At 32.7% G+C, this 12,472-nt stretch overlaps 1 protein-coding gene across 1 annotated transcript in view; it reads left to right on the top strand.

Annotated features, from left to right (window-relative positions):
* LOC306865753 (contactin-associated protein-like 4) overlaps positions 1 to 12,472 on the top strand; it is a gene marked incomplete at its 5' end in the record, with an annotated part of 151,290 nt that overhangs the window by 75,495 nt on the left and 63,323 nt on the right. The window contains 5 exons of the mRNA XM_079410522.1: positions 6,199 to 6,374; positions 7,267 to 7,404; positions 8,659 to 8,920; positions 9,454 to 9,597; positions 10,388 to 10,559. Of these exons, the coding sequence (XP_079266648.1) occupies positions 6,199 to 6,374; positions 7,267 to 7,404; positions 8,659 to 8,920; positions 9,454 to 9,597; positions 10,388 to 10,559 (892 nt within the window). The remainder of the gene's footprint in view (positions 1 to 6,198; positions 6,375 to 7,266; positions 7,405 to 8,658; positions 8,921 to 9,453; positions 9,598 to 10,387; positions 10,560 to 12,472) is intronic.

Below are 12,472 nucleotides of genomic sequence, written 5' to 3'. Positions count from 1 at the left end.
AATGAAAATTCAGAGCAGCTTTATTTCATGCACCGATTTTCAAAAACAACCTGTTTAACGTGAAATACGTTCTCATGTTTTTCACTATACGAGCCACAAGAGAAATATTAAGGGAATAATTTAAAGACAGTTATATACCATTATCAGCATATGTTAGAGTAGATTCGTCTCTCGTTGTCTCGGAGAGAATATGTGCCGTTAATGCAGCGTTAGCAGCGTTTCGTAGTGAATTGACTGATGTTCACCTTCTTGTGCAAAGTTTGCGCTTTGCTTACTTGACGTGCTTGACCCCTCCCCCATAATATAAATTGTTTATAGGCCACATATTAGGCATTTTTTAAGGTTTTTAATGTTTATTTTTCAATGTTAATGAGAGTGACACTGAGAGTTAAAAAACAGGAAAATCATTTGGAAATCCTTGGGGGGGATCTGCAATTAAAAAGCTGCAATTGCTTTTTTAAAGATTTTTATTGCATGGCAGAAACAAGCTTCTATAGTTCTGAATCTGTTTTGGTGTAAAGTGCATTATGTTATCATAGATAAGCTAGTTTCTGATGGGGCTATAGCCCCGTCAAGCCCCGCCCTAGCGCCACCACTGCATTATCATAATGCTAAATATATTATTTATCATAGATATATAAAAGAGATAGAGATACTATATTATAGATTATAGTCAAATATATATTATATATAAAGATATTAAAAGAATATGGATGGGTAAAAAACATAGCTATAAAAAAAAGAGTAATACTTACATTTCATAAAAAAAAGGCAGTACAGCAGCCTTTTTCAAATAAAAAGTAATTTTATTAGAATATTTTTTACTGTGTTACATTAATGAGAATCGCCATGTCCTCAAAAAATGCTTTGTTGTAATGATAATTTTGGAGTAATGTGCATAATTAATGTCAGAAAATTTTATAATGCACAGTAAAAATAAATAAATAAATGCATTAAATATAATACAAACCTAAATAGTAATATTTAAATAATAATAATAGTAATTATTATTATTATTATTATAAAAAAGCTCATATATATATATATATATATATATATATATATATATATATATATATGGTCTGACTAACTAATGACTCAGGATGCTGGTGAATTCAGAAGGTTTCTTCAGCAGGGCAGCAGTTTGCTGTAGGAAAGTATTCAGGTGTGGGTGAGAGATGCAGTCAGTCGTGAGCAGCCCGTATGGCACAGATTCCCAGAATGCCATCTGTGATCTCAGCGTCAGTCTCTCTGTCCTCATGAACGCTGCTTGAGTTACAACTGTGATCAAACGCAACGGCATAATGCGCTTTCTGGAATAATCTGATTTTCAGATGTGTTTCCTGAGGTTTCACATCATTGCTATTGATTAGTGTTCATACACGGAATAGGAAACTGGAAGATTTGCTGTAATAAACACAAGACTGTGTGTTATTTATTTTCCAGAAGTGACTTTTTCCATGGCTTGGAGGACTTCATGGAGTTCTCTCTTGATTATCAGACATTTGTCTCAGAGGTTCTCCTAAAATTCACGAGTCATTAGTTGTCATCTAGAAAGCGTTTAGAGATATAAAATAAAGTGCAGCTCAGATCGTTTGAATTCATATTGAGATTTCTTCAGAAATTTGACTTTTTCAGCAAATCCTTATTTTTTTTGCATTCATTCTTATTGCTTTGTAAGAGGAGAAACAGTTTAAATATTTAGGAGATCTTTTAGCAAATGTAGTCTCAGTCTCTGTTTGTAAATCTCACATGCTGCATGTCTGTGTGTGTGTCGGTGTTATTTTACATTACTGAGATACTATTATCTGTATATACTGTGTATATACTGTAATTATATATTAGTTTTAGTTTATTTATTGGTCTTTCGGATGAGACGTTAAACCGAGGTCCTGACTCTTTGTGGTCATTAAAAATCCCATGGCACTTCTCGTAAAGAGTAGGGGTGTAACCCCGGTGTCATGGCCAAATGCCCTCTACTGGTCCTTGTCTATCATGGCCTCCTAATAATCCCCATACACTTGATTGGCTCTATGACTGTCTCTCCTCTCCACCGTTGTACTGTGGCTGCCGTCGCATCATCCAAGTGGATGCTGCACACTGGTGGTGGTTGAGGAGAGACCCCCCACATGATTGTAAAGCGCTTCTGAAGTCTCTCAGAGCTCAGCTGGGTCGATCTGGTGGAGTTTGAAGGCCTTGCGTCTGTAAATCTGAGCTTTTCCATTGTGAAGTAACTGCAGTCTAACTGCCGCGCTCTCTGCTTTCACCATAATTTCAAGCAAATCAAAGATGCCTGCCATCACTTACTAGAGGGGTTTGTGAAAGTGCTAAAGTGGTCTCTCGGCCTCGCTCTGATAATGGCTGGACTCTGTTTGTCAGAAATGCGTGTGGCGCTCGCTGTTGTCTTTGCCGAGCCGATGATGGGCGCTCGTTCCTCTTGTTTAGATGAGATTTACTGTGTCGTAAGGACATTGCACTTCAAAGCTGTTGCTCCATTCGCTCTGGATCATTTTAGAAGACATTACATTCAGCCAGTGTTGAATATACATCACTTCAGATGGCTTTTAAAATGTTTTAAGGCTGTAAGTACCTGCATATATTTTCATATAAAATATTCATATTTTTTTATTTTTGTACATGTTTTGTAATAAGCTTTTTTAACCAGATTAGCAGATACAGTTATAATTTAATTCATATTTTGAAATATCTTTAAGTGCTTTGTCATTTTTTTTAGTTTTTGTTTTGTTCAGTTTGTCTGTTTTTTTATTTTTATATTTGTTTTTATATCTGTAATTTGTTTTCAGTGTGAAATCAGAAGTGACACTATTTACTGGAATTCATGCTCCTGCTGTTCAGATTTGCATGAGAAAAATTACGTCTGCAGCAACCCTCAAAACAAACAAACTGTTAATATTTACGATTGCAGAATTCTAAAGCATCGGTCAATGCGGTCAGAACAATATGTATCTAATTTCAAACTCAGACTGGAGAAGTTTGGGGCAGAACATGACGCACTGGAGCACAATACAAACAGACAGCTTGATGAATGCAAACGACCAGCAGAATAAAATAGTTTGGGATGTGGGGCATAAATCTTCATGTCATAGCTTGTTTGCAGATGTATTTTTCGGCACAGACAGAAGCCTGTGTTTGCCAGAGACTAACATCTGTCTCTGCATCACTACAATAACAACATTGGCACATAAGAAGCTGCTGGGCACATCTGATGATTGGACCTGTGGCACAGTTTGTCTTCTGAACTGCTGCTTCTCAGTGCAGTCGTGCTGGATTTATGCAGGCTTCAGATGGGGATGACGTGAATATTTAAAGGACAATTGCGACAGAATGAGTCCACTACTGTACGTTCCTCAAACAAACCTGAATGTCTTTCAAATAAATGATACTGCAAACTTCAGCTAATCCAGATTTGATATCAAATTCAACTTGCAGACAAAAAGTGTGAGATCAGATGAAAACAGCATGTCCTCTGCTGCTGCAATCTTCACATTTCCAAATGCCAAAGTCAAACATAAATGGCGAATCGAACATGTACGTTTAATTGTCAAACTCGTACAGACACACACATTAGATTTACAACCGCAGACTGAGAAAATGCACGAAAGATCAATCCGTTTCACACAGACAGTAACAAGATTCAATGAAATTTCCTGCTGCTTCTCCTGAGAAAAGTAAATATGAAACCAAAGAGAATAAATATAAATATAAATATTTTTAAAAAAACTAATAAAAATTTAGTAAAACAGACTATTGACTCTGTGTCTAAAACTGAACAAACTATTAACTTCTTGTTTTTTTAACTTTTGTATAAAAATTAGGGCTGCAATCAATTAATCACAATAAATCACATTCAATATAAATGTTTGTTTACATACTGTATGTGTATGTACTGTGTATATTTATTAAATATATATAAATACACACATACATGTATATGTTAGATTTATATATAAAATATTTATATTACATGTAATATAAATTGTATACAAGTATAAATATATATACATACAAATATTTAAAAAAATATATATACATATATGCGTGTGTATTTATATATACATAATAAATATACACAGTACACACATACAGTATGTAAACAAACATTTATATGGAATGTGATTTAATCACGATTAATCGTTTTGCAGCCCTAATGAAAATGTATTTGGGAAAACAGCACTTGTTTGTGTGAGATTGCTAAACTATATATTATATAAATATGAGACAAAAAACCCATACAGTGTCATTTTTTGCCTCATATCTTGAATTTTAGGCTCATATAACTGCATTCTGTAGGCTCCATCACACAGTCAGTCGTCCTGCATCGTGTTCATCAGCACTCCATTCATGTAAGATGAACCTATTACTATTAATGCATCTATTTTATGTTTATGGCACACAGCATGTCTATCAATTATTCATCAGTTACAATTGGTCAGTCCAGCACTGGACCGTTACCATCGGTATATAAACCAGCTCTGCTTTGATTTTACGGTGTTGACAGCTCTGATGTAATTTAACATTTAGTGTTCCGCTGCTCAATATTTCATGATTTTTGTACCTCTTAGAAAGCAGAATAACACCAGCCTGGCCTTGATCTGTCCTGTTCACTCGCATGACAGTCATACTCATATTAGTGTTTGAAGAGTGAATCTGATTAACGAAAAATAATATACGTCAATCTGTCATCATCTGACAATTAAAATATGAGAAATGCCTGTCCTCTTCTGTCAGCTTTGTGAAAGTGTCCCTGAATTTTTGATTGGACATCAAAAATATATTTAAAAAAAAATATTCAAAAATATAGCCACAAGACTAAAACGTTATGTGAGTTAAAATCACTTAGTACACAAAATTATGAAATTACATATTTTGTTTATTTAAAATCTCCCCATATAAGTAATATAAAGAGTAATAATTATATATTATTCTTTATTAATAATTATAATAATAACAAATAATAATATAGAATCATTTGTGTTTAATGTATATCATTTAATATTTTATTTATTTTTATAAATGTTTTTCATTTTTTGTTAACTTTTTGGTTGTTTTATACACACACACACATACATAATTATTATGAATTAATGAATTAAATAATTATAAATAAATAATTAATTAAAGGTTATAAGTTAAATATATATATATAAAGAAGAAATATATTAAGTGAATTAAACTATAAATTAAAATAATAATAAACAAGCTATATATTATAATAATAGACAGAGAAACAATAAATGCATTAAACTATACATTACAATTATAGCAAATGAATAAATCATATAAATGAAAAACAATTCAAATAATGAATAAAACACAAATATAACAAATACATTAAATTATAAATGAAAATGCCCCATCGGGACAAGACCACGCGAATCAGATAAGCCCTTTACACAATCTGGCATGGCTGCGGGTTTCGTCTGGTTTCTCCCAAGGTTTTTTTCTCCATTCTGTCACAGAGGGAGTTTTGGTTCCTTGCCGCTGTCGTCTCTGGCTTGTTCAGCTGGGGACACTTAATTTCTAGCGATTATCATCAATTTGATTGCACAGATACTATTTAAACTAAACTGAGCTAGACAAGGACATTTCTGAATTCAATAATGAAATGGCTTTAACTGAAAATTGAGTGTTTAATCTTATAATTTTTATAATTTTATAATTATAATTTTGTTTCATGGTTTTGTTCTTTAAGTAGTGAAAAAAGGTTTTAGTTTTAGTTTTAAATCATGTTAATAACCCTGCTGTGAGTACAAAGAATCGCAATTTGCAAGAGATGCATTTCATCTTCTTTTGATTACAATCTCTTGTCTTTTCCTTAAATTACATGTTGTTTTATGGAACAGTGTGCAATTATTTGCTGATTTATTATTTGCAGCCAGAGAATACCTCTCATATTTATCTCTCTATGTTTCTCTATTAAATTGGCTGTGTTCGTAAATGAATGCTTTCATGCTGCTTACTGCACACTGGACAGTATATGCTGTATAACTTTTGTTTAAATATAGTATGTGAAATTGTATATGCAGTAAATGTTCAAACAGCTACATTGTTATTTCATGATCTGCATGTTAATGTATGGTGATTGCATATTTTCTCATGCCAGTTTCTGATGTTTAAAGGAGCCAAACTTATGTAGTTTTGTGTGTGTGTGTGTGTGTGTGTGTGTGTGTGTTTCAGGCTGGGGTTCATGGGCTGATTTCCACCCTCTGGTGTCTCTGGGCAGTCTGCTGGACGATCAGCACTGGCATCACGTCAGCGTGGAGCAAGTTCGAGGACTCGTGAACTTCACTGTGGACAAAAACACCCAGCAGTTCCAGCTGCCCGAGTCATGGAGTTACTCTGAGATAAACGAGGTGAGCCGCTAACGACCTCCAGCTCAATTAGTCCAGTAAAGCATTTCAAACATGTGAATTATACAAACAACATAAATCAACTAGAATGTAAATGTCTGTGTGTAATTAGATTTCACTTTCTGAGTTGTTCATTTTGTTGTGAGACACTGTTCGCTTATATTGATATTAATACATATACCTTATATTACAGTAAACTAGAAAAGCCTCACAATACAAGGCAAGTTTATTTATATAGAACATTTCATGCACAATAGTAATTCACAGTGCTTTACATAAAAATGATTACAAAAATAATAGGCTTAAATAAAATAAGTCATAATAATAACAATATTTAAAAAGTAATAAGTAAAATTCATATGTTGTATATTTGTGGAAATAAAGTAAAAAATAAGTAATAAAAGGTGTATAAAAGATTAAAAATCAATAATAGTAAATAATATAAATAATTAAGTAATTCCTTAAAATCATTAGGTAATCGTTATATCTAATAATATTAACAATATTAATACATACTGTATATACTTGTGTGTTTGGATATATAGGCAAGGTTACTAAGTGATTGTTTCCCAAATTAACATGTTAACTAGTAAAAACAAATATTTTAAAAAATGCTATTTAATAATAATATTATTAAGATTTATAAAAATATATATTACTAATAAAATGTTTCACTGTATTGTAATCTTTATAATATTACAACTGACGGTATTTTATCGCCTCACTGCATGTCATTAGTGTAAAGGTAGTTTTTTCATATTTTTACAAACTCATGAACGAGTTGAAATGATTTCCGTGCTAATCTTTAGTCTGTCAATGGAGTTTAGCTTATTAATTTCATATCAGTCCGTTAATATGTGTGATTTCTGACATGAATCTGTCGTTCTTTCACAAGATCAGTTTCGGTGGAACCTCAGCGGCTGGACTCCAGAAATCCCACTCCAGAAGAAACTTCCACGGCTGCTTGGAAAACATGCTTTTCAACAACATCAGGGTGATCGATCGAGCCAAAGAGCAGCAGGTCTCCATCACAGTAAGTCACGTCTGCAGCTGCTTTATTTGGCCTGTTAGCGATTGTCAATTGTTGGCTGCCTCATTTTTCCATAATGAGAGCTTTGTGTTTCCGTGACCCTTACCATGTTCTCCTCCATTATACAGGGTTTTCCCTTTTTTTACAACAATTGTCTTGGGATTTTGGGGGTTAAACCAATTACATCCCTTTAATTCATTGTCGTAATGGCTGTGACATTGGTTTCAAGATAATAGCCAGGAGAGCAAATGCATAATTTATAAAGCAGACATCATTGCTGCAGCTCTTCACGATCACAAATGCAGCTTGCGTGAGAAATGCTCTTGGTTTTACTGCAGTATTTGTGTTTCTCGTAAGCAGAGTTGGGTATAACGCATTACACAGTACTGCGTTACTGTATTCAAATTACTTTTCCTGATAACACAGTAATTTAATGCGTTACATTTTAAATGTATGGAATTTGATTACAGTGACTTATGTCAATAAAATTACGTTACTTAAGTTACAAATGCAATGTTAAAAATATGAAGTAAAATGCATTTTAAAATCATGTTTTGCACGTCAGTATGCCCTTCACCGGAGAATACAAGCTAAAATCAAGCTGTACAACATCATATTTCAAACTGTTGCACTCGATTTCACATATTTTAGTCTGGTATTATAGTTTGGCAAAAGTCCAACTAGTATATGTGGAAGTTTATGTCACAATAACACTAATATAGCCTAAATAAAAAATGACTCGTCAGAATAAGATCCTCCAGTTTCGAGCCGCACGTTTCATGACATTCTTCTTCTGAGGTAAATACAAAGCTTATTCCTCTTCCAAAACTGAAAAGATTCTCAGATAAACTTGATATATAGACAGCACACCCTATTTGTTTTCTTTATTTTACAAAAGCACAATGTTTTATAGCGAGTGTATACAAATAAAAGTAGACCTTTTACAGTTTCAAATGATGTTTTACTCTTATCTGTACGATCAAAAATGACCAAACATTTTAAGTTTTTTCACTGTTATCGGGAAAAAAATCCAAGTGATTTTTCAAGTTGCTGTTTTGATACTTGTAAGTTTCACTTTGTAGCGTATTTTTTAGATTTGATAACTTCAAAAGTAATGTAAACTTGAAAGTAATTAGTAATCTGATTACTTTTAGAATGCAGTAATCTGTAATGTAATCAAATTACAATTTTAAAGAAGTAATTAGTAATTTGTAGTGGACTAATTTTTTTGAGTGACTTACCCAACACTACTTGTAGGGGAACGTCAGCTTCACATGCACCGAATCCATAGACGTGCCGGTGACCTTCGCCAGTCCTGGAAGTTTCCTTGCTTTGCCGTGGGTGTCCGGTGAAGAAAGCGCGTCGGTTGGTCTGCAGTTCAGGACGTGGAACAGAGCGGGCCTGCTGATGACCTTTGACCTGCAGCATAACGCGGGAACACTGTGGCTCTATCTGAGCGAGGCCAGAGCGCGACTGCAGATCCATAGGACCGGACGGGTCGTGACGGACATCACCGCAGGTTCAGCTCATGCACTGTGGGATATATATACCATAGTTTCTGTTTATTTGACAATAAAAGCAGAATCCATCTCTCTTGTGTGTGAAGGGTAAAGCAAAGTCAACATCAAAATATATGATTCATTTTTTTTTTCTCTAGTTATGTTGCCTTTTGTTTCAGTTAAAAATACATATTTAATCCAATTTTGTGTGAAAATCTGAATTTTTGGCAATCCAATCCAATGTTGCATCAAGATAGAGTTGCTTTCAGGTTCATTTGACACATTGGAAATGAAGCAAATATCAAGTGCATTGCATTGTTGGATACAGTATTAAACGAAGTGTGCTCTGTTTATTTCCATGCATAGAGAAAACATACATGCTGTACACAATATACACACTACAAAAAAAGCATGGGTAGGCCTAGTTTGTTAGTGTGTCATTCCATATATACTCCAAGTTTAAGGCAGAAATCTGTTCTTGCGGTTTATGTAAAAATGATCTCCCTAATGCCTGTTATTTTGCCTGATCCACATGCTGGCTCTCTCTCCACAGGTGCCAGTTTAAATGACGGTCAGTGGCACTCGCTGGAGCTGGCTGTCCGTCGAGGGCGTCTCGCAGTCACCCTGGACAAAACCGACAGCTCTACAGCATCCACTTCCTTCCCTGTCACGCCTGACAACCAGCTGTTCTTAGGAGGTAAGAACAACCTTTAGCCATCCATCGGCGTCTGCTAACACAAAGCAACACGCTAGCTCCGAGTAATTTCCCTCTACACAAGCCCAGTCCTTCACGTTAATCAATCCGTTGTGTCACTCAACACACAGCTTCCGCTGAGAAAAGCACATTGGTTTAGCTTTCCAGCAGTTTGGGGCTGAAACTCTCGGAGGCTTAATTACCTTCAGCTCAGTAACTGAGAGAGAGAGAGAGAGTAATACCGTCTGAATGCACTGCTGCAGTGTTTCTGCACTGAGCTGCAGTAAAGCATGCATCAGATCATCATGCATGTTATGAGACGGTTGTATTTGGCATGGCAGTATGTGAAATATTTGCTGGTAAATTTCAACATGTGATTTGTAAATATTTGTTGAGCGCAGTCCAAATAATTTTTGCAGCTAGCATTATTAGTATTTGGTAAAAGAGTCCAAAAAAAATGTTATTTGAAAAAAAAAAAAAATAACTGAACAACTAAAAAATATACAGTGGTGTGAAAACGTGTTGGCCCCCTTCCTGATTTTTTTTTTTTTTGCATGTTTGTCACACTTTAATGTTTCAGATCATCAAACTAATTTAAATATTAATCAAAGATAACACAAGTAAACACAACATGCAGTTTTTGAATTAAAATAAATAACATTTTTGAAAATTAAAATAGAAAAATTAAAAACTGATTCAGAATATTTATAAAAACTCTACTACTACATGAATGATACTTAAATAACACTGCCATAGCTTGAACGTGTTATTTTGTGTGTATTTTTGTCTGCAGGATGTCCGGACACAGAAGACGGAAGCGGCTGCAGAAACCCGTTCAGTGTTTTCCAAGGATGCATGCATCTCATCCGGATGGATGGCGCTATAGTGGATCTCATCCGAGTGCAGCAGATGTTGTTTGGGAATTTTAGCGATCTGCAGATGGACATGTGTGGGATCGTCGACAGGTAAGCAATTACACTTTTATGTGAACTCGCAAAATGTTCTGCTTTCCATTTTCATGCTCGCTAAATATATGTGTTCAGCTTGATTATGCAAATACAGAGATTAATTAGCCAGAGAAATGGCACTGAATACTGATTCGCTAAAAGACGCAGATGATGAGCCTCAGGGAGAAACTGCCCTCGTTTAAATATTTATCCATCTGATCGATTGCAATGACTCACTTTTTGCTTTGTTATAAATGTAACTTTTGTTCACATTTTAGTTCAAAAGGGCATGCGGCATGTACTGTTTTTGCAGCACAGGCTTTGTTTATTTGTTGTTTAAATGTTTTTTGCATCACCATTTGTGAGATGAATGATGTCTCAAATTGTGCAGCTTGTTATGGAGAATTATTAATTTTTAAACTTTTGCTAAATAATTAATTTAATTTTAAATTATTCCCAAAAAAATAAATAATATTTTAAAATTTTAAAACATTTTAAAACTAATTTAAAATAATTAAAACAAATATTAATTATGTTTTATAATTATGTTTTATAAAAAGTACCTAGTATTGTTATGGAGAATTATTAATTTTTAAACTTTTGCTAAATAATTAATTTAATTTTAAATTATTCCCAAAAAAATAAATAATATTTTAAAATTTAAAAACATTTTAAAACTAATTTAAAATAATTAAAACAAATATTAATTATGTTTTATAATTATGTTTTATAAAAAGTACCTAGTATTGTTATGGAGAATTATTAATTTTTAAACTTTTGCTAAATAATTTATTTAATTTTAAATTATTCCCCAAAAAATAAATATTTTAAAATTTAAAAACATTTTAAAACTAATTTAAAATAATTAAAACAAATATTAATTATGTTTTATAATTATGTTTTATAAAAAGTACCTAGTATTTTTTTATTACATGAATTAAAAAATACTAGGTACTTTTTAAAGCAGAAGTGTGTAATTTCTGTGGCATTAACAATACTTATAAAAATAGATTAAATTAACATGAGCAATTAAATATCCAGTTTCCAATATTGGATATTTAATTGTGCATGCTTTTTTCTCCTATTTTTACACTTTTTTATCATGAAAAACTCACTAAAAGTTAACTTTTTAAACTTGAATAATTTATTAACATTGGTAAATGTAATTATTTTAACAATGTAAACAACACAATTATTGTAACATTTAAACAAATGTATATTTAACAAATATAATAATTAATTTTTTGTACATTATAATTTATGCATTGCATTTAAAAATATAGTTTTATTTATTCAGACAAAATCTTTTAGAATTTTGTTTTTGATTAATCATTTTTAAGTATAAAGACTAAAATTATATTGTCTTTTAAAACATATGCAAATTAAATAGCATTTTAAATTCACTTTTAAATATATACACATTTTAAAAAAAGAATCATAAAATAATCGAAACATAAAAACTTAATTACAAATTTTACATTTATTAAAAACAAATAGAAATAATAGAGAAGAATGCATACATAATATGGTACAGTGCAAAAATTACATAGAACTTTTATATGAATTTGACACAGCTTTTGCTGTTTTTGCAGTCATAGTTGAGCAATATAGGTTTTTCAATGGAAATGAGATGAAGTTGCTGACATGACATGCTTTTTATATTTTCCATTGACAAGGCTGTCTGTAGATTTTGACTAAAAGAGGATGTTGTACTGTTCTGCCAAATCAACGTTGTTATCAGATATTGTCCTGGTTAGTATGTAACTAGTATGCAGTATGTTTACTGTACACATTATCCAAACTATCTGCCAAAGATGAGCTATAAACTGGATTAAAATCACAACATGACTGTATTCACCGGCCATCGCTGTCTTTTATCGTCGCACACGGCTTCACATGCTGTTCGAATGAATAGTAGCTTGGTTTTAGTA

The sequence above is a fragment of the Barbus barbus genome (assembly GCF_936440315.1).
Source record: "Barbus barbus genome assembly, chromosome: 47".
NCBI lineage: Eukaryota > Metazoa > Chordata > Actinopteri > Cypriniformes > Cyprinidae > Barbus > Barbus barbus.
Note: the sequence above shows the minus strand (reverse complement) of the source record. Positions and strands in the feature narration are given on the sequence as shown.